The sequence below is a fragment of the Durotheca rogersii genome (genome assembly GCF_024521655.1).
Source record: "Durotheca rogersii strain YMJ 92031201 chromosome Unknown GGS23scaffold_16, whole genome shotgun sequence".
NCBI classification, from domain to species: domain Eukaryota; kingdom Fungi; phylum Ascomycota; class Sordariomycetes; order Xylariales; family Xylariaceae; genus Durotheca; species Durotheca rogersii.
In genome coordinates this window covers 4846-26831 of record NW_026251247.1, presented here as the reverse complement: position 1 = coordinate 26831, position 21986 = coordinate 4846, and the positions used below count along the sequence as shown (strand labels likewise).

Below are 21986 nucleotides of genomic sequence, written 5' to 3'. Positions count from 1 at the left end.
CTTAACGAGGTTGACCGTCATATATCTATATTACGATATCGCCAGATCCCTTATCACATTTAGATACTGAGAATCCAAAGCTGAGCCCCTAATAACGGTGTATGCGATAGAATGCTGGCTTTAATATGAGAAACCTCCTATTCCATAGCGCCCAGTGGATGTCGCAGATGCTACTTATATCACAATGGCTGGGTCGGGCCCTTTCCGAGACCTCATATGGGAAGCTCACGTCCTGAAGCGATCTCATCTTGCTTAGTTGAAGCATCAGCGTCTTTCTGAAAGCCCTACGATGGCACACGATCCCGACCATGCCTTCATCCAGGAGGTCTGGGGCCTCCAAGGAACTGCATATCTCGTCGTTGTCCTCCGCTACTACAACAGGGTGGCAACTTTGGGATGGAGGGGCCTCGCATGGGACGATGCTATTATGGCTCTGGCTGTTGTGAGTAATATTACGACGGAGACATAAGCCGATTCGTCTAAGGACAGCGACAAGGATCACTCTTAAACTCACGCCGTTTTAGGTAGTTTACACTGCCGAGTCGATCATGGCGTATCTCGTAGTAGCACGCTGGAAGAGTCTCGCCAATAATAACATGACAGACCAAGAACGCGCCGCGCTCGATCCGCAGTCCGAAGAGTGGTATCTGCGCGTGAATGGTTCGAAGACCCATGTCGTAGGCCTTCTTTTATACACTACGCTCCTCTGGCTCCTCAAGGCATGTTGGCTGGTGTACTACGCGCGTTTGACGTGAGTACCTTGGGACGAGAGGAGCTCGGACATCGTACCAAGGAGCTAATCTATCTCATAGAAATGGAATTCATCGCATAAGGCTGGTGATCCAATGGGGTGTCGTTGTCGTCGGCGTGACTTATGTGTCGTGCCTGCTGGTGGCCTTCTTGAAATGCATCCCCTTCGATCGACAATGGCAGATCCAACCTTCGCCTGGCAGTAAGCAGTGCTGGTCTATCTTGAACTTTCGGTGCCCCTCCCTGACAGGTTGGAAGATCACTGCATGCCTGCTATATCCGCCGTCCAGACCATCTACGTTATGGTCATGAATACGCTCACTGATTTCTACCTTATGGCCATTCCACTCCCCGTACGTATTCCGATTTCGGTACAGAGCTAGAAGACAAGAACAAATCTAGTAACTGATTTCTAATTCGGCATTTATAATGCCATGTTAGGTCGTATGGAAGGTCCATCTGCCCTGGCGGAAAAAGCTTGTCCTACTGGTTATGTTCAGCGGCGGGTTTCTCGAGATGGTATTCGGCCTACTACGGTGTGTCTCGATTCTGACGGCAAGTGTTCCATTTCTGGTCATGAGCTCTCCTTGATTAATACGCTCAAATGCGGCCTACAAAATGCGTTGTAGCGAATATGGCACTGACGATTCTTCGCGTCTACATATACAGTTAGGCGACGTCGAACCGGCCCAATCCGGATACTGGTCCGTCCGCGAGTCGTTTGTCTCCTTCGCCCTGACCAACATGCCGATGATCTACCCGCTGTTCAAGAGCCTCGTCGAGAAGGGCCGTAGTGCCGGGAGGTCCCGAGATGGGAGCAAAGACGACGGCCGGGGCTACCGACTCGGTAGCCTGTCGAGGCGTCCCCAAACCCCAGGCAGAGAAGGCCGGGGATTCCCCATGCAGAATTCCGTATCTTGGGGCTCGGACGATCATATTGTGCAGAGAGGGCAGGATCTTCTTTCGGGCGGTGAAGGGGGGTCGTCCCTCAAGCTCCCGAAGCAGCGTACTAGCGGCGGGCTGGCCCCAAGAAACAAATCTCGCGCTCAGGGGTCAGCAACAGTCGCAGGGATCTCGCCAGACTATAACCAGATCGTAATTACCAAAGAATACACGGTGACGGAGGGGGCCTTGCATGGGCTCTAGAATTTCCGGAAGTCTGGTGTTGAGAGATGGATCGTGCAGACCATGCGGCTGTATTCCATAGCTGTGCCTACAATAGCGTCTAATCTCTGTACGAGCCCCTTTCCCGCATTCTTCTACGGTGCACCATTAGTGCGTATCCGACAAAACGATTTTCGGAAATCGAAAATCGGTTTTCGCGAATTGAAAATCGACCGAAACGTAAAAGTAGGGCTAACTTATTAAACTACCATAAAAGTCATCAACTTCAATTACATATTATTAAATTAATTAAAGGGATATAATTAAACAAATTTTATATTTAAATAAATAAACAATGTATTCATAAGTATATATAAATTATATATTACGTAATATAATATCTAAAAAATTATAAGCAGTTAAAAATAGTTAATGTTATAAAAGTTATTAACTTTTATAATATATAATAACGTTAATAAAGAAGATATAATTATGATTTCTTAATATTTAAATAAACGAATGCTTAATTTATAAGTAAATATAAATTATTCCTTATATAGAATAAGGTTTATAAAGAAAGACGTAACTAAAGTAGATTATTATAATAAAAGTTACTAACTTTAACCTTATATTTATAGATTAATTTAAGAGATATAATAAAACTTATTTTATATTCAGATAAAAAAGTACTTCATTAATAAATAAATATAAGTTATGATTTATATAATGTAAGATTTATAAAGAAAAACGTAATTAAAGTAGATTATTATAATAAAAGTTATTAACTTTAACCTTATATTTCTAAGTTAACTTAAGAGATATAATAAACCTTATTTAATATTAACATAAGAGATTACTTTATTAATGGTTAAATATAAGTTAGTATTTATATAATTTATTATTTATAGATAAAAGTATTATTAAAGATAAATGCTTTAATGAAAGCTATTAACTTTAATTATATATTATGAAGTTAATTAAAGAGATTTAATTAAGATAATTTAGTATTTAATGTAAAAAATAAAGAAATAATTTATATATATATGGATATCAATATTTACTTAATAAAGAATTATATATTTCTGATTTAATATTTATTATATAATATATAATTATTAATATAACTTTTACTTTTGCCATTTTTACTAAAGGCCTTTTCTTTAAATTGATATATCATGTAATATTTATCTTAAAGATAGCTTTAATAAATATTAATAAGTTTTATAAAATCCTTTTTATTAATATTATATCATACTATATTATTAAAAATAATAATAGTATTATTATACTTTTTAAATATATATATTCGTACATAGAATAATATATATATTTATACATAGATTATTTAAATATAAAAAATTTAATATATTTAATTTCATTATTAAAATTAACCTTTTAATATAATGTTAAAATAAGAAACTTTTATTAAAAACCTTTTCTTTATTTTAGTTTTTATTTATAAGTATTATATTATATAAGTAATAATATATATATTAATAAACTATTAATTAAATTATTATATTTATTTTATTATATCTCTTTAATAAGCTTTATAATATAATGTTAAAATCCTTAACCTTTATTGAAACAGGGTTTTTTATTTACGTTTTTACTTATAAACGTTATATTATATAAATAATACTCTATATTTATTTATATATTAAGCATTTTTCTATTAAAATATTAAATATATATCATTATATCACTTAAGTTAATCTATAAATATAAGGTTAAAGTTAATAACTTTTATTATAATAATCCACTTTAGCTACGCTTTTCTCTATAAACCTAATTCTATATAAAAATTAATATAGATTTACTTATAAATTAAGCATTCATCTATCCATATATTATATAATTTTTATTATATCTTTTAAATTAACGCTATTATATATAATAAAAGCTAATAACTTTCATAATATTAACCATCTTAAACTACTTTCAATTCTTTCAATATTATATAACATAATAAATAATTTATATTTATTTATACATTAGTTAATAAACTATTCAAATATAAAATCCGTTTAATTATATCTCTTTAAATGATTTAATAATATATCATTGAAGTTAATGACTTTTATAGTAGCTCAATAAGGTGGCCCCATTTTTACGTTTCGGTCGATTTTCAATTCGCGAAAATCGTTTTGTCGGATACGCACTAATGGTGCACCGTATTCTTCAGCCCACGTGAAACTCACCGCCTTGGAACCTGCGAAGGCTCTGAAAAGCCCGTCGTGGTCAAACACTAGTGTCTCCTATTTGACCTGCACTCCGTGCGCTTGCTTCAGCGCCGCGATCGTGTCCAGGTCGAACTCCTGCTTCTTGTGGAACCAGCCAAAGTACGGGAACGTGTGCGGCGACCCAACGTAGCGCTTGACGGTAACTCGGTTGCCGCCCTCAACCAGCTTCTGCGCGTAGGCCTCGCCTTCGTCTCGCAGCGGATCGCACCCGCCTGTCCTGATGAACGTGTCACCCAGGCCGCGCACGTTCTGTGCCTTCAGGGGCGAAATCCACCATTCGGGCCAGGTAGCCAGGATCTCCTCGGACTTGCCCTCGGGGAGACATGTTCGTCCGAAGAAGTGTATCCGGTCCCATGGCAGGATGGGGCCGAAAGCAAATTCTTGGAAGGACTTGAAAGGCGAATCCGTGTGGTGTGTGTATGTAAGTGCGTCTGATGTCGGGGGTACTGTCGCTAGGCATAGCTTCAGCGGCATCCCAGCATCTCGTGCCAAGTGCTGCAGGACGAGGGATATGTGCCCGCCGGCGGATATGCCTCCTGCCGAGATCGAGTCCGGCTTGATGTTCAAGACGTCTGCGGAGTCTCGAGCCTGTGTCCTGCAGTGAGCATGTTTCCTATAAATGGGCCTAAGCGACGACGAAATCGACTCAGCTCATACCCATTCCCACGCAGCGAACGCGTCTTGCATGCATTTGCCCCAGAGCGTTTCTAGTGGGCAAAATTAGGGTTGCCCGTCATCGTCGTTCGATGCGTGCTTGGTCAACCCACCTGGGCAAAGTCGATAATCAACATCAATCACGACGACGCCGGCGCCGTCCCGCATGCTCAGACATAACGAGGACTCGGTGCTCAAGCTGCCCAGCACAAACCCACCTCCTACGAGTGTAACGGTAAGCGATCTGCGGGGGTGTGGGGGAGAAGGGAGGGGGAGGAGATCCCTAGAGCAGGTATGGGGGCAACTCTACCGTGGAAGTTAAGATGTAACCCATACGGCCCTTCGCCGAACCGCACCGGATCTGGGTGGTAGATCTTAATGGGAAACTTGGCGCCGTCTTGGGAGGTCAGCACCTTGTCGGTGACCCTCTCGTATCCGGTGGTGTCCTTGGCACACGGAGGTTCAAATCGGGCAGGATTCGCGCGAACCTCTTCGACGGTGAACTCATCTGACGCGGAGGCGGCACTGGACGCCCTAATTTTGAGCATGAACTTGACGAACTCGGGATCGTACGTCTTCAGAAGATGAGGCTCGAAGACGTCCTCCGCCCTGATGTCCTCTGTCTTTGCTATGTCTTCGCTCATGGTTCTTGTAGGAATCGGCGTGCGTGCGGAGAGAAGCGTGTAACTATTCGTACCTAGAAAGGGACGAGGGTGCCTACAAGTCCAGACGGCTTCAGGAAATCTTTCCTGCTTTGGGTTCCCTTGGGTTCCCCTCCCTCCCTCCTCTTCCTTCGTGAGCCTCCCCCTCTTTCTTTGTGCGCCCCCTCCTCTTCCTTCGTTGGCCTTCCCCCAAGGAGCATGGCCTGCCTAATAACGCGGACGGGACGTTTTTATCCGCCAATAGCGTTACCGCTGTTGCCGCTGTTGCGCGCTATGGATTCTATCTACCGCTAGCCGGCTGAAGATCCGAGATGCTACACCTACGTCAAGAGAGCCGCCACGTTTTACCCTCGCATGACGAGCACCCGGGAACGAGGTGAGATGGCCCTATGTACCATCGCGGTTCTCATGATTACCTCTGAGGGCAATACGACTCAGGGGTCGGGTAAGACGGTAGCTACCTAGTTGATGGTATTACCACTACCGACCATTATATATGTGTACATACATGCAATAAGTAGGTATTAGCCTAAGACTTGATATATTTGGCGCCGATTCCCTTCTGGACAGCTGGGCGTTGCGCGATGCGATCAATCCACTTGAGGAGATGCGGGAAGGCTTCGATTTCCTCCCGGGTTATGCCGCTGCGCTCCCACCCCTTAATCCACGGCCACGTCTTGATGTCTGCCACGGAGTACTTTCCCTTGCCCTTGCCGGCCAGATACTCTCTCGGCTCGCCGGTGAACTGGCCGGAGAGCCGGATCTCGAGCACGCCGTACACCCTCAGCGTCTCGTTCCGGAAGCGGTTGATGGCGTCTTGACGCCTGGTTAGCCAAGTTCTCCTCGTACGCAGGTAGGCATGAGTTCGCAACTTACACTCGATCTTCTCTGGGGCCACCTTGGTAAAATGGTTCGTCTGGCCCTGGTACGGAGCACCGGATCCATGCCAGAAGAAGGTCCACTGCAGTGCTTCGCTGCGTTCGAGGTCGTCTTTGAAGCCGAACTTCTCGTCTTTGTCGGCGGCCTGGACAAGGTACAAGAGCTCGGCAGACGTCTCGTGGACTGTGAAGGGCGGGTTCTGGTTGTTGTCAATCAGGACCGGGATGCGGCCGTTGGGGTTCAGTCGCAGGAACCACTCCTTCTTCTGCTCGTTGGTGGAGATATCAATCAGGGTCGTGGTCCACGAAGTTCCGTACGCTTCGGCCAGCTCTTCCAGCAAGATCTGCACGGCCTGTCCATTGGGGGTATTTTGTGTGATGAGGTGGAGGCCCTTAGCAGTCTTGACATCCTCCGGGGTCTCCGCAATGTACAGCTTATCGGCCATGGCTGAGACGGATGTATTATGTGTGGATACGGTCAATTTGTGCCGCGAAGACGCTCGAGGGTGTTTGTGGCCAGAAGAATGCTAGGAGGGACGTCGAATGAGGTGGCGGTTAAATAGTATCCTTGATTTACGGACGTGTAGGTATATATACTGGGCTCATTGAGCGGTTCGCTCTGCTTCATGACGACAGAGCACTTCAGAATGGCGAATTGTAACCCTCATCTACTCATACACCTCCGTCGACTGGCATAATCGGCTTTGTTACTATTTGTAATCTAACAGTTCCATCACCCACGCTAGCATCCCATCGTCCATCGATGCGGTGCCATTGGAAATCCCCGACAGCCGGGATTAGCGCATACACCCGCCGGATTGTGTTATTGTCATAGTAGCGCGCGTCTTAAGATCCCGAGGACATCATAACGCCGGCTATTACAATAGATTTTTCGGGGAATTAGTAATTCAATACTAGTCACCCTGCTCTCCGGAGCTTAGAATAGCAGATTCATAACCGAAAATCTCATCCGCGGACTGTGCGGATGTTGCTTATATCTCCAACTGAAATATCATCATCTCCATCTCGCTCTCCGCCAATTCGACCCTTATCATGACCAAGCCCCCTCGACAGCTGATAGGTAGGTACTCAGCCGACAACAGCTGTGCAGCGTCTCTTACACCATTCCAGACATATATTCATATTCGTATTATTGATGTTGAAAATTACATAGATTTTGTTTAGCTGTTTTGATCCTTGAACTAAATTGAATTCTAAAGGTAATAACCCGAGAAACAGAAATGCCAACCGAGCAAATAGCCAGCTTCGGGGGGAAACAGACGTAAATTTCAGATTAGCTGCCACTTCAAAATCAGGAGCCGGGGTTCTGGAATTCCCGAGGGCACCCATCAGGAAGCCAGCCGACTGAATACTCAAACGCGTTTCATATGGGCTGGGTATTCCTCTACTAGGATAGGCATACAAGTCAGGGGGGGGGGTGGCTAATACATCGGTCCCTAGATGTTAAAGTAAGCCTTGACGAAGTTCAGATGTTGACGGGATACAAAGAAGGAAGCAGATTCTCCAGAGAGTAATATAGGGAAAGCACCGAAGTTACGCGCGGGACGCTTATATACCTACCTACTTATATATGCATCGGGACGCTAAAAGAGACTTCAAGGTTGTAAGCATATCACGCGCTTACGCGACCGCCAAATCTGTCATAATCGCCTATATTATCAGGGTTATCAAGAAGCTAATGCACCGGTGCAACCATATACGCTGTTGCAATGGTGGCCTGGCCCGTGGACGCCCTAGATGTCACCGAGGCCATGGTCAGGCTGCTAGCTAAGCCGGATGAACTCATTGAGTAAGCCATGCTGTCTTTGGGGCTTATAATGCCAAAATCAGGTTCGACAACGCGGATACGAGACTTATTAATAACTACCGAATGAGCTTACACCGCCAGCAACGACATGCAGGGCTACGATTCCCTCTTTGGGCCGTATCTGGACTCCCCTGAACACCCCATTACCCTGTCCCGAGGCCCACAGAGTTCGGGATAGTAATTTGGCGGGACTCGTGGTAATAGAATCAAGGCTCCCTAGAGCTCTTGCCTTTCTAATATTGAAACTCTAGGATAAGCAATTCGACCCATAATCTGGCGCTTCGAGGAGGAGCGAGGCGCGAGAGACAGACCAGAGTATCCGCACAATCATACAACGATGTATATTTGACGCAGATGGCTAAATATAGAATGGAGCTTCATCCATACGAATTTACAGTTCTATAGGAAACCGGACTCTTGGCTGTGAATGGAGAAAAAGGTTGCGAGGACGGAGCAAACGTAACCGTGGGTTTCATTGAAGGCCGTAGACTATGAGAGAGACAGGGCGAGGCGAGAGAACAATATGATGCATTAGGCTTTAGGTAATTGGTTCCAATTTCATACCGAGTTTGTCCCTCGCGCCGGCTAATCCTTGCATAATAGTGTAAATTGAAATTGGTATAGGGAGGAGGAGATAACTAGAAAATAAAGGAAGAAGAAGCGTCTGTCGGGAACGACGCATTAGGTGGCCAGTAGCAGGCGGTTAGCCAGCAGCGAGGCTCTAGCATCGCACTATTCCATGACATCTTCAAAACCCGAGTATTCTGGTCACGAAGACATCTGCTGACTTGGTTGCCCTAGTAATGGGGCTTCCATTCGCTCCAAGACTTTGGCCCATCACGGGCGACGAGAAACCTCTCCTCATCGTGGCCGGAGAAGGGGTAATTACGATACTTCACGCCGGGTCTCGCCTTGCGCAGAAACTCGTTCTGCCGCTCGTTGAGTAGCGTGCAGCGGACGACGCAGATTCCCCGGGCAGCTTCGTCTTCCCGGTCGGCCGGCACGCAGACGAAGTTGGTTGAGTTGTGTTGCGGCCAGAAGGCGTGGCTGGACAGGAGGCCGTGACCCACGTCGGGCGGCGACCCCGATGCGACCTCCAGCTTCCGGATCCCGACCGTGCCCCGGGGCGCGCTCGCGCGCAACCGGTTGAAGAACCCTTCGATCTCCGAGAAGCGGACGTAAGGCTTCACGAGGTTGTCCTTGTCCCCGATCCCGAGCTCGAACCAGATCTTCAGGTTCCGAAGGCGAGGGAATGTCGCGAGGATGTCGAGGACTTCGTAGGGCCAATTCTTCTTGCGAGGAATGTCCAAGGTCATCTCTTCTATGTGAGGGCACCCATCGCGGATCTTGGCTAACGTCTTGGCGTCGACGGTTCCCTGTTGCCAACCGCCCCCATAGTCTTCTTGTTTATGTATCGTGAGCTTCTTCAGGCTGCTTCCGTGTCTCAGCAGGTTTTCTAAGCCGATAGTCTCGCACCTTGCGACATATATCGTCTCCAAAGAGCTTGGGACCTGCTGGTAGAAGGTCTTTACAGGGCCGTGATCCCAGATGCAGCAGAACTCCTTAAGGGAGGTTAGTTGGTGCACGATTTTCAAGGCAAAGTGGATATCGTATGTCGCGAGTCTCTTAAGCCGCGACCAGTCGAACACGTTGGCCCAATAGTCCTTTTCGGTCTCTTCGAGGGGGTAGCCCTGGTTGAAACTGATGTAAGAGTTGATTGACGGATAGTCTGGCGCCCGGGAACCGAAAGGATAGTCGCCTAACTCGAGCTCCTCTAGCGCAGGCGGGCGTTCCCCGTCCACGAAACCGAAGCCACAGTACTCTGCTGGCAGGCCATAGACGACGCATCCACTTCGCGGTAAGCTGACGTCAAGTTCCAGCTTGCGAAGATTGGGACAGGACAAGATGACGCGCTTCACCGGCTTGATAAACCGCACGCACTGGGCTGCCCTAACGTAATTGATAATCGCTCTGAGGGATACGAGATTCTCATTCCCTTCTAAGCGCTCAATCACATCCACCGCATTGTCGTCGCTTGGGGACAAGCGGAAAAACATGGTATGAAGACGGACCGAGGGTCTGCCTTTCAGAATCTCCAGCACTGGCAGCGGCACGCCGGTGGCCAGCCATGTCAGATCGGTAAGACCGGTCATCTTGGGGAGAAGACGGCAAAGCTTGGATTCAAACGCGTCGCTGCCGCCATTACGGACCTCCAGCCGCCGAACAGCAGCGGCGATGCCGCTCTTCTCGATGAATTCTAGTTTATCGAGCGAGTGATTGGATTTACGGCGGGTCGTGTTGTCCAGGACGACCTCTCGATGTTGAGTGTACCGGGCAAGATGATGGTAGTGGGAAGACACCAGGGCGAGAGAGCTTACGGAGCGGGGGCATGTGTCGTGTAGGAGGCCGACGACCATTAACATGGTCTCGTTCCCAAGCCATGCCAATGACGATAGTGCCGTGTTCGTTGCTTGCGGCGGGCGCGGCTTGATTACAATCAACGGGGGACGCGGCGTCGAGTCCTCCTCCTCTCCTTCCTCCTCCTCATCCATCTCTGACAAGTCCCAATCAGACATTATTCTCGAGGAGGACCGTCGTTTAGATGGACGGCCAAGCTCGCGAAACCTCCCCAGACTCATGTGCAACGCAAGCTGAGGCGGATACTTCGTGGGCGCGGATTGGGGGGCCGGTATCGGCCTAAGTGTTAGGGGTGATAGGAGGCGCAGCAAAGGAGGCACAGCAGACCCCAGCTCACCCAGCCACAATTTGCGGATATGCGTCGAAGGTTGAAAATGGGCTTGCGTTGTGCGTTTTGGCGGTTCACTCTCGTGGCCTCACTGCCTTAATTGTAAGGCATACAAGACGTGTTGAAAGCTGAACCCGACTTCTCCATTGAAAAGGAGTAAATCTAGGTGCCAAAACGGCGATTGAACAGCTTTATACAGTTACGAATCAACCAATCACAAAGCTCCTTTTAGGGTGCCCTGGGATGCTTTCAGCGGGTTTTCGACTTCATTTTTTTTATTACTGTCCTTGTAGGGTTTCGGAGGAGTATTTATACGGATCTCGCAGACAAATTTTCACCATGCATCCTTCATTCCTTATTCTTCGTCTGCCAGTACCATACAGAGCCAGATAGATGTACACTCTTTTAATCGCCATCGTTTGCCGTCCATGCCTTTCTCGTACCCTTCATACTTAGATATTCTTGTTCCCCCAAGCTACCCTGGCTCAGGTGCCAATCAACAAGATAAGACAGCTGCAACAGCAAGTACTACAGCTATATACGTGATCGGCCAGCTATAGATAGCAGCTAAGAGAAGATAGAAAACCAACTCAAAAGAGGATAAAGGCATCGACATGGGCACGTACGGATGCAAGGCAGCGAGGATGGCGATAAAAGAGTGTATGACTACGAGACCTATATAAGTGCTTATTCCAAACCCCATGAGAGCTAATAGTCCCCACGCACCACTACAGTATAGCTATTATCAAGCTGGTGATATATAGTGACAACTGAAGATGAAGGGTGGATGGCGAAAATATGTGTGCTCCCGAAGCCCATGTCGAATATATCACCACCAAAATCAACAGAGGCGTTGTCAAGAAGTGTGAGAAGGCGCGCCTCACGCCAGACTATATAATTGTTGCAACACCATAGTTAGCAGGTTTCAATTGATTTTGGTTATGTAAATACTTTTAGTTGTTGATGTGGTGATTGAAAATTGATGCTCAATTCGGATGGCCTGTGGAGGGGGCGGCCCGTAAAGGGGTAGGCTAGCTTAACGTGTTATACCGACCCCTTGCGTGTGGAGGGAGCAGGCGGAGTGCGGCTTAGACGCTGTACTGGCTGACTGACTGGCTAGAAAGGAGGGAAATGAAGGTGGATGTAGTCATCGAATATATACCTAGGTGGGCAATAGGTGCTCAACTAGATTAGGGAAACTAGGTTGCTCTCTACGTAGGAGTAGCTTTTGGCCCAAGAATTACTAGAGGGGCATCCACACATGATAGCTACCCTAACTAGAAGGAGAGATTTGAGGCTCGAAGGGACCGTTTAATATGGCTAAAGTGAGCTCCTCAGGCAGGCGGGGGGACATCTAAACGTGGGTGACTATTGTTTAGGAGTCGCCCTGGGCTGTGAGAATATAATGCTTACCTGTTATCCACTACGGTATGACTTCTGTAAAAGGGTACGATACTGGACGCGAAACAATGAGACGTACTGTCGAGCCTGTTGTTATTGGAAACGAAACGAGAAAAGATCCAATCTACCACCGAGCAAACTAAATGTAACAAGGGGATATGCTTAGAATAGGTTTAATTTCAACTAATAATTCTATAGGAGGTCTTTTAGGTCCTTATCCTCTCTTGGTTTCTTTAGTCCCTATTTCGTCCTAATATAGCTTCCGAAGTACCTTCGTACCCTGGTACCTAGGTACCCTAATACCGAAGTTATCCGTAGCTTATCTAGGACTTTTCTTTAGTAGGTCGCCGAAGCGGCGACCTTAATGCCCGATATTATCCTCCTAACCTTTATAGCCTAATTATTAATATAAGGCTTTATCCCCGTATAATACCATCTCCTTTCTTCGGAGAAGCTCGTCTTTAAGCGTAGATTTAGGGGCCTAGATTCGATAGTTAGTAGGTTTATTAAGGTTCTATCGGTAGAATAATTTAACGGCTCCTTTCGTTCCTTCGGTAGTAAAGTACTCCTATGATTCCTAAGTCTAGTAGCGCTTAGCCGGCTAGCCTTCCTACTTTACTAGGTACCTAACGACTTCTCCGGTCCTAGCGGAATCTAGTACCTTATTTACCTCGTAATCTTTTACCTTAATCGGGGCTACCTCTCGTAAGACCTAATTAGGGTTAGGTAATTCTTAATTACTAGCGCGGTAAGGTTCGATAAGGAATACGTAAAAGGTACTATAAATACGCTAGCCTTTCGGGAGCGTTAAGGTTACGGTAATAAACGAAACGACCTTTTAAATCTTAAAGGAACCGAGTATCTTCTTATTTATCTTCTTAACCGGGCGTTTGGTTTTAATGTTACGGGTATTTAATATAACGAATTATCCTACTTTTAAAGGAGGTCCTTCTTTTTTATACTTATCCGCTTATCCTTTTATTCGTTACCGCGCCTTTTTTAAATACTACTTAGCTTCGTTATATACCCGAGTTATTTAATAAGTATAAAGGTTACTTCCTAGATTCTTAGGGGTACCTAAAAAGGGGTTATATATTACTAGGTACTACTTATAGTTAACGTAAAAGGATAATATACCGGTAGTTATTAAAGCGGTATTATTATAGGTAAACTCGGTAGTAAGTAATAAGCTTTCCTAGTCGCTTATCTCGTAGTTTACGAAGGTACGTAAGTATGCTTCTAAGATTTAGTTAAGTCTTTCCGTTTATCTATCCGTTTAAGGATAAAAAGCGGTACTTATTCTTAGCTTAACGCCGAAGAACTTTAGGACGTCCTTCTATATATAGGAGGTAAATCGTAAGTTTCGGTCGGAAATAATATCTAAGGGAATCCTATATAGCCGCTAATAATTACGAATAAAAATAGGTATTAGGTCTTCGGCTTTTTTACCGTCCTTTTTTAGCGGAATAAAGTACGCTATTTTAATAAAGGGATTTATAATAACCTAAATAGAGTCGTAGCCGTTAAACATTAATAGGTCCGTAATAAAGTCCATCGCGATCGTTTACCATAGTCGATAATATAATTTTATAAGCTATAATAATCCGAACGGGGTATATCGGGGTACCTTATTTTACTAGTATTCGCGATATCCCCCAACGAATTCCCTAACTATTACTTCTAGGTTCGACTACTAAAAGTTTCGAGTAATAAATTCTATGGTTTTATTTATACCTATATGCCCCGCTACTTTAATATCGTATTCCGATTTAACTACTTCTTATTATAAGTCCTTAGGTATTTAAAAACGATTTCGCCGGTAAAGAAGGCCTTCCTAAAGCTCTACCTCCTTACCGAATAATTTAACTAACTAAGCCTAGTACTCCGGGTCCTATATAGCTACCGTTTTAACCTATTTAACGAACTTTAGGATCCAAACGGGTATTAGGATATTACTTAGTCGTACGCTAGAGAGTATTACCGTAGGTAAGCCTAAATTTTTTAAAAAATACTTTTCTTATAGGACCGTCGCTATCGGCTAGTCCTTAGCTCCCCCTTTTTTAAGGCGATATTATAGTAATCTAAATAAAATATCGGCCTTCTTATTCTACTTCCCTAGGCGGTAATCCTATCCGGAGGATAGTTATAATACGCATAACCCCCTATCATACTAATTAATTACGGGGTTAAATACCCCTGTAAATAGCCCTATAAATAACCCTATAAATAACCCTATAAATAACCCTATAAATAACCTTATAAATAACCCTATAAAGGGGTGTTATTTAGGGGAAACTCTGTTTTTACTAGCTAAAAAACGCGCTATGGGTTCCTAAAAATACGTATACCTAATAAAAACGGCGGGATAAATAAAGGTTTTCTTATTTAGCGTATCCCTATTATCCCTTAAGATCCTTACGTATATTTACTAACGCGTTTATTTATACGTTTCTATTCCTATTTATATAATTCCTATTCTTCTCCGTATCTTATAATCCATCCTTATAATCTATCCTTAATTTAATTAAGATAAAGTCGCTTTAAATTAAAGAATATCGTACTTACGGAAGAATTTAAGCTATCGAGTAATTTATTAATTTACGAAATTACGCTATATCTATAAAAGATTATCTCTCTTGCCGCGAAAATATACGCCGTCCTACTTAGGTTAGTATTCTATGTTAGTAGTTTATACTTTACCGCTAATTCTATATAGGATTCCCGATCCGATCCTACGCTTAAAACGCTTTAACCGGTTCCGCGATTAAATGTTACTTATTATCGATTATATTTTATTACCGCGTAGCTTCGGGTATATAGTTTAAACGCTAAAGAGGTAGCTTTACGCGTAGGTAACGTATTACGATAATAAATTCGAAAACGATATAAGGTAACCCGACGTAATAACGGTAACCCTTCTCTTACTCTTCTACTTTCTTCGTTAATAATATAATTATAACTAGCGGATTTAGCGGTAGCGCTAGAACTAGCGCCCCGGGGGCGACTTCCTCGAGTACTTACGCGAGAGCTAGTTCGTCGAGGCCGACCTTTACGTACGCTTACGTTAAAACTAGCGCTAAAGTTAATTCGTCGAGGCCGACCTCTACGCGCGTTTACGCTAGAATTAACGCTAGAGTTAATTCGTCGAAGCCGACCTTTACGCGCGTTTACGCTAGAATTAACGCTAGAACTAGTTCGTCGAAGCCGACCTTTACGCGCGTTTACGTTAAAATTAATACCAAAGTAAGTATAAGTACGTCGAGGCCGACCTTTACGGCCCCTTACGTTAGAATCCCTTACGTTAGAACTAACGCGAGAGTAACCGCGCCTAGGCCGACCTTTTAATTAAACCTTCCCCTTAAATACCGCTCGCTCTTAGGAACTTAGTAGCGTTTTTAATCGTTAAAGCTCGTTTATAATTAAGCCGCTACGGTAGGAAAGAGACCTCGACGTTAACGTAATTAGCGATACCGATTACGCGATTTTAATACGGTTTTAATTAACGCTAAAGTAAAAACGACGTAAATATTATAATCGTTACGGGAAGTATTAATTTAATATAGATCTAAATACCGTAGGTATTTATAAGCGTTATCGTAATAAAGATTAAAAAAGGCGCGTAAATAAACCCTTTTTTTTTAACGTAAGTAATTATCTTAACTTTAATATCCTTCCTTCTTTTAATTTATTACTAAAACTAATAATAATCGAAGAACTACTTATTACGCGGATTTACGTAGTAATAAATATACTTATAATCCGCGGCTAATAGTATAAATATCGCGGCTACGTCGTATACTTTATACGTAACGTTAATAAAGTATACGACTATCTTCCCCTCCTCCCTTAGCATTTTAATATCGTTTTATTACGCTTACGCGAGCTAACGTAAAATCCCGAGTAAATAACCTAGTTTCGAACTAAGTTTAGAATACGTCGGCGCGTTATCGAAATATAGCTTAAGTATTTAAAATATAATTACCCGGGTTATAAAGACTTTAAATAAAATCGCGCCGCGCTAAAAGAGCTACCTAACGACGGTAATGTTTTTAAATAGCTTAATATTTAAGACTTCGTCGATAACGGTTAAGCGCTCTAGGCTAACCTAGTTATAAAGGGCGACTTAAAAGGATTAAAGGCTTAATATGATAAATCTATTATACTAGACGTTACGTTAAAGTAAACTAAGATAAAGCGTTTGGAATTAGAATTAAAGGGGGCGCTTATTTCTAAAGGTTATCCCGTTAAGCTTATAGGTACCTACTATTTATCCATGCCTTGTATTCGTTAAATCCCTATTAACGAATTCATACGTTTAACTACGTTATTTTTACTAGCGTTTCCTACCTTATTTCCGCGTAAAGAAGCTAAATTTATATATCTAAGGTAGCGTAAGATCGATTTCGACGATTAAATATAATACGTTATACGTTAACGCGATAATCGATTCGCGTAATATCCTACTTTCCGCTTTATCGCGTTTAATATACTTATGTACTAACAAGCGATAGTAATAAGTAAATATTTCGTAAGGAGAAAAGGCGCCTAATAGTAATAAATTACGCGGTAAGATCTCGAGTAAGCGTTAGAAAACCTTAAGAATACCGAGGCTAATACGTTATTAAAGAATATTACGCGCGTTATAATTTATTTAAAAAGTACGCGGCCTTTTTAGTTTAAACGAAAACGCGAGTACGTTACTTTTATTAAGTGCCTCGGGATTCCTAGCGCTTTTCTTACCTTAAGCCTTATTAATCTTTATTAGCGAAGCCTTTTTTAATATATACTACGCTTTTAGAAATAGCTTTCTTTCCTTAAAATCTAACGCATACGCTTATCCCGCGAGCTATTAAAAACTAATCCCCATATTACCGCGTAGCATTTTTACGCTTGGAATTAATTCTTTCGTAATATCGTTTTAATTAAGAAGTTCGGCTTACGCGATTATTAATATCGATATAAATTTTAAGGGCGTAAGAGTACGTATTACTACGGGTTATTTTAATTTAAAGGTAATTCGTTACCTAATATAACCTCTTTCGAATAGCGCTAAAACTACGCTCGTATTTAAAGCTATTACGCTTCTACGGTTAACCTAAAGCCGCGCCGGCGCTTAGATTAAAATAAGGATAATCCGCTCGTATTACGGCCTTTAAACGCGCGGCCGTCGTTTCGTTAGCTCTCTTAAATTATTAATCGTTACTAACGCTATAAATATTTCCCCGTATATTACCTCCGTATTAATAAGCGTAAAGCGCGAGAAACGGGATAAGGTAATAGCGTTTTACTACCTTTAAAATACCGATTTCTTTTCCCGCGGCCGTACCGCGCTTACGCCGAGATTATTATACGGCCGTATAAAACCTAATAATTATTTAAAGCGTAGCGTAACGACGAATAATTAAACTAATATAATCGAATAATTACCTTTACTTAGCTAGCTAATATCGATATTTCGCCTTATACTAGCGTAAAAGCTATTATAAATTACGTAGCGAAGTATTACTTTAAAGCGGAAATTAAAACTGATAGTTATAGCGTCCTTACTAAGTAAATCCTCCTAAAGGTCTCTAACGTAAATCCTTTTCTTTCTTTTATATCGAAGTTAATAAATAAATTAATCGGGAAGCGAGATTACTTTACGTAGGAGGTCTACTATATATTATATAGGCTACCCTTATAAGTTAATTCGCGTATTATACGTAACGTAGATTACCGGCCCTTAACGAAGTAAGACTATAACCTCGAACTCGGCTCTAGCGACGTTTCTAACGGGCGTAATACTTATAAAAAGTATCTCTAGCGCGATTTAAAGGTATTAGAGGTTATTAAATTAAACTTCTTTCGCTTCGTATCGATTTAAAATTTTAATAAGCTATACGCTCGCGATTAGCGCCCTTTCTAACGTAACGTAGAAGAACGTATACTTAATTATTACCCTATCTACCGCGTAAATAAAAGCCCTAGCGAGCTAGAGTCGTTTTACCGCGTTAAGCTTATATTAAACTATCCGTATATTAACGAAAACGAGCTACTTTTAATTAACGGTACTTAATTTCTAACGCATATACTAACGTATACGCGATATTAAGTAACCTATTAACACGAGAATAACTACTACGGCGACCTTCCCGAACCCGACGAAGAAGAGTTCGAGCTCCTAGAGGAAAAAGAATAAGCTTTAAACGAAAAGGACTAGGCTAAACTAACGCGTCTACTCCCGAATTAAGCGCTTACGTAGGAAATATTTAACGTACTTAGGAATAAAGATATCGACGTAAATTACGATTAAGCTATATACGTAGCCCGATATAAGTACCTTTACTTTTACGATTTTATTTATTAGCGCGAAATAATAAGTACTACGGATACGCCGGAGTAGGAAATCGTTTCCTTAAATATCCGTAATACGCTAAATCCGGAATAAAGGCTAATTTACGATATCGTTCTCGGCTACGTATAAAGTCGTAACTAAGACTAGCTCCTATCTTAAATCGACGGTAGTAACGGTACTAGAAAATCGTATCTAATTAAGATTTTAATCTCTTACGTTCGCTAGGCTCTTACTTAAGACTCGGTAGCCCTTACTACCTTAATTAACGCTACGAGTAGTAATATTCGCGGGAAAACGATATATTCTTTCCTTCGTTTACCCGTAAAACGTAGCTTTAAGCCGCTTTCTAATAACGCTTTCGCTAAGGTATAACGACGCCTTACTAACCTTCGCTATCTAATTATCGACGAAAGAAATATATTAAGGCTACGTATACTTAGGTTTATTAACCGCCGTTTACGATAGATATTTCCGCGTAGCTCGCGGGTTTTTAATAACGTAAATATAATTTTAATCGGCGACTTCTTTTAGTTACCCCTAGTATTATTAAAGCCTATCTATACTTTTAATTCGACGTATCTTTCGGTAAACGAATTCGTCGGCTATAATACGTATAAAGCTTTTTCTAAGTCGGTATTTCTATCGGTAGTTTAGCGCTAGGTAGGCGAAAACTAAGCGCCTTTTCGAAAAGCGTTAAACGAATTACGCTTAGCGTAAATCTCCGCCGAGTCGTTCTAGCTTTTATTTACGAAAATAGCCGCGGTACTAACTAAGTAGGATCGTCTCGGCTTTAAAGAGGCGGTACGTATATACTTTACGCGTAAAGAGGTACTTTAATATAATTTTAACCATTTCGTAACGCTTAATTCGCTAGTTATTTAAACGTACGCTATCCATTACGGCCGAGGAGCGTTAAACGCGCCTAGCGACTTAGCCGGTAACCTTTTCTTTAAGCTATTACTTTATATAAGCGCTCGAGTAATATTATTACGTAATATCTCTTCCGAAATACGGCTTATAAATAACTTTTAAGGCTTTATTTACGATATAAGTTAAACGTAAGGCGTTAATCTTAAACGCGAGCCGCTAGTAGTAGTTATAATAGCTTTCGATAATTACGACGGGCCCGGGTTTAAAAATACTTAGGGAAATAAACTACGCGATTCTCGAGGGAAAAAGGTAATACTAATATTACGTAAGCGCTAGGAGTTCGACTATAAAGGTATCTCCTATATACGAGAATAATTCCCCCTAACTATCTTATACGTAATAACCGTTTATAAAGCGTAAGGTATTATTATTTTTTACGTTATCGTTAGAATTATAGAAAAGGAATTCGCGTTAAGGTTAAATTACGTCGCCTACTCTAGGGTTACCTCGCTATAAGGCCTAATATTCGACGAACCGTTTCATAGGAATACGGTATATAAGAAGCTAATAAATAGTAAGTTTCTTTTTACGTTCGCTAATATTTAAGCTAATATATATTTCGCAGGCATAAAAGCTAAGCTAGAAGATAAAGATCTCCGTTTACGTATATAGCTATTTACTTAGCCTTTATACCTACTACGATACCCTTATAAATAACGTATTCTAGCGCTATAAATAACGAATAAGAGTAGTATATATACGTTAATTCTATCGAGCGAGTATAGTTTATAATACTTTAATTAATCTCTACATAACTAAACCGCGTAGAAGTAAAAAGTACGGATATAAAAGTAACGTAGATATATCATTTTTTATATAGGAATACGTTTTTCTTACTTTAATTACGGAGCGTCTCCTAAAGTACGCCGCTCCTTCCTAACGTATAAAGATATCGCGACTTCCTTAGTAACTAACGCCGTACCTTCCTTTAATCGCGACTTCCTATAACGCTTCCTTATTTACGAAATAAAATAACTTATTTCCTACTATTAATTACTTTTACTATTTCCTTTCCTTTTTCCTTACGCCTCCTACCCTTCCTATAACTACGTAAGTTTAAACCTTCGTATATAGCTAATTAAGCTTAAAACGAACGCTAACGATATTTCGTAGTCTTTTATTTAATGAAATAAGATTAAAGTAGTTAAAAAAAGTAAGAAATTTAATACGCGCGCGATAAATTTAATTAATTAAAGTAGTATCTAGGATTTCGACTACCGAGCTCGCTAACCTAGGCCTCGATTAATTATCGGCTAGCGACGCCCGCCGCGTAACTAATATTAGTACTACGATAGGTAGTACTAGCGGCCTAACGGCCGCCGGCGGTAGTAGCGACCCTCCCCCCCCTAGTATACCCCATAAAGTAAGTTATATTCTACGAACTTTATACTATAAAAAAAATACGCGATTAAGTAATAATATACGTAGGCGCTAATTTTATTATATAGAATCTACCTATAAACCGAATCTACCCCCCTATTAATAGCGACGACGGTAGCGACGACGGTAGCGACGACGACGGCGACGAAGAAAGAGCGTTACCTTATAAGGTATACTTTAAACGAATTAATCGATTATAGGCGAACGCCTACGTAAAAAGAACCGGTATATAAAATAACGTAGAAAACGCGAAAAGTTACGTATACGTAATAACTAATAAGTATAAAAGATAATCGCTACTACTATTACTATAAGGGCTACTACGCTTACGCTAAGGTACCCCGGGAGGCCGAGCTAAAGCTCGCTAAATTTATGAAATTAAAAAAAGCTCTCGATTCTAAAAGAATTAATAAAAAGGTACGTTAATACGTAATAAAGTACGCTAGCGTAGAAATTCTAATTTAAAGTAAGCTTTTAATAAAGTCTATAAGAAAACTAAAAAGGTAATCCGAAAGACGGAAGAGCGGGTTATAAAGTAACAAGGATTAAATATTAACGCTCTTTCTAGTAACGAATTATTATAAGAAATCCTACGTATATTACGAGAAAAAAATACGGGTACGTAAAAAAAAGTAGAAAAGAAACGTAAAAAGAAGTAATAAAGATATAAGTTTAAGGGTTTCGTAGTTTTATTAAGCATAGCGCCCTTTTTTAATATAGAAATTATATACCTACGTAATTTTAACTTTAAAAAAATTTTTCTATACTAGATTTCTTTTATATTTTATTCTTCTTAAATTCGTTTTACTATATACGTTTTTTATCGTAAATAATATACGCTTTACTTAATATAATATACGTTAACGTAAAAATTTAAACTAATTTCGAATTTATAAAAGATAGTTTCGTATAAACTATAAGTTTTCTATATATAATTTCTTACGTTTTCTAGGTTTTCTATAATAAATAAAGTTCGTAGCTTTAAAAATCGGTATTAAATAAACTAAGTATACTTTCTATATCTCTCTATCCTCCGGATAGGTTATTATTTTTAGCGTTTACGTTAAAAATAAGCC

General features: G+C 41.6%; 4 protein-coding genes across 4 annotated transcripts; 1 reads left to right on the top strand and 3 right to left on the bottom strand.

The window, feature by feature from the left end:
• Positions 1-86: 86 nt before the first annotated feature.
• Positions 87-1896, top strand: GGS23DRAFT_611272 (uncharacterized protein; the record flags this gene model as incomplete). The annotated part of the gene is made up of 6 exons (XM_051520391.1): positions 87-442; positions 525-751; positions 813-952; positions 1009-1103; positions 1192-1286; positions 1380-1896. The coding sequence occupies exons 1-6, from the start codon at positions 290-292 to the stop codon at positions 1894-1896; spliced, it is 1227 nt and encodes a 408-aa protein (XP_051370395.1). The 5' UTR covers positions 87-289.
• A 1967-nt stretch (positions 1897-3863) lies between these two features.
• On the bottom strand, positions 3864-5681 carry GGS23DRAFT_574407 (alpha/beta-hydrolase). Its single transcript, XM_051516744.1, has 5 exons — positions 5658-5681; positions 5062-5546; positions 4865-4972; positions 4755-4804; positions 3864-4685 (listed from the first exon to the last, which is right to left on the bottom strand). The coding sequence occupies exons 2-5, from the start codon at positions 5393-5395 to the stop codon at positions 4113-4115; spliced, it is 1065 nt and encodes a 354-aa protein (XP_051370394.1). The 5' UTR covers positions 5396-5546; positions 5658-5681; the 3' UTR covers positions 3864-4112.
• Positions 5620-7058, bottom strand: GGS23DRAFT_574405 (glutathione S-transferase). Its single transcript, XM_051516743.1, has 2 exons — positions 6290-7058; positions 5620-6229 (listed from the first exon to the last, which is right to left on the bottom strand). The coding sequence occupies exons 1-2, from the start codon at positions 6735-6737 to the stop codon at positions 5943-5945; spliced, it is 735 nt and encodes a 244-aa protein (XP_051370393.1). The 5' UTR covers positions 6738-7058; the 3' UTR covers positions 5620-5942.
• Positions 7059-8916: 1858 nt separating this feature from the next.
• Positions 8917-10695, bottom strand: GGS23DRAFT_598096 (uncharacterized protein; the record flags this gene model as incomplete). The annotated part of the gene is made up of 1 exon (XM_051518725.1): positions 8917-10695. One exon carries the CDS (start codon positions 10693-10695, stop codon positions 8917-8919), a length of 1779 nt encoding a protein of 592 aa, XP_051370392.1.
• Positions 10696-21986: the final 11291 nt, after the last annotated feature.

Bases quoted from the DNA above. Each gene is read 5' to 3' on its own strand.
- GGS23DRAFT_574407 (XM_051516744.1), bottom strand. From the start codon at position 5,395: ATGAGCGAAGACATAGCAAAGACAGAGGACATCAGGGCGGAGGACGTC. The intron at 4,973-5,061 runs GTAGAGTTGCCC...TTACACTCGTAG, and splicing joins GTTACATCTTAACTTCCACG to GAGGTGGGTTTGTGCTGGGC. The intron at 4,686-4,754 runs GTATGAGCTGAG...TGCAGGACACAG, and splicing joins CGTTCGCTGCGTGGGAATGG to GCTCGAGACTCCGCAGACGT.
- GGS23DRAFT_574405 (XM_051516743.1), bottom strand. From the start codon at position 6,737: ATGGCCGATAAGCTGTACATTGCGGAGACCCCGGAGGATGTCAAGACT. The intron at 6,230-6,289 runs GTAAGTTGCGAA...CCAGGCGTCAAG, and splicing joins GGCCCCAGAGAAGATCGAGT to ACGCCATCAACCGCTTCCGG.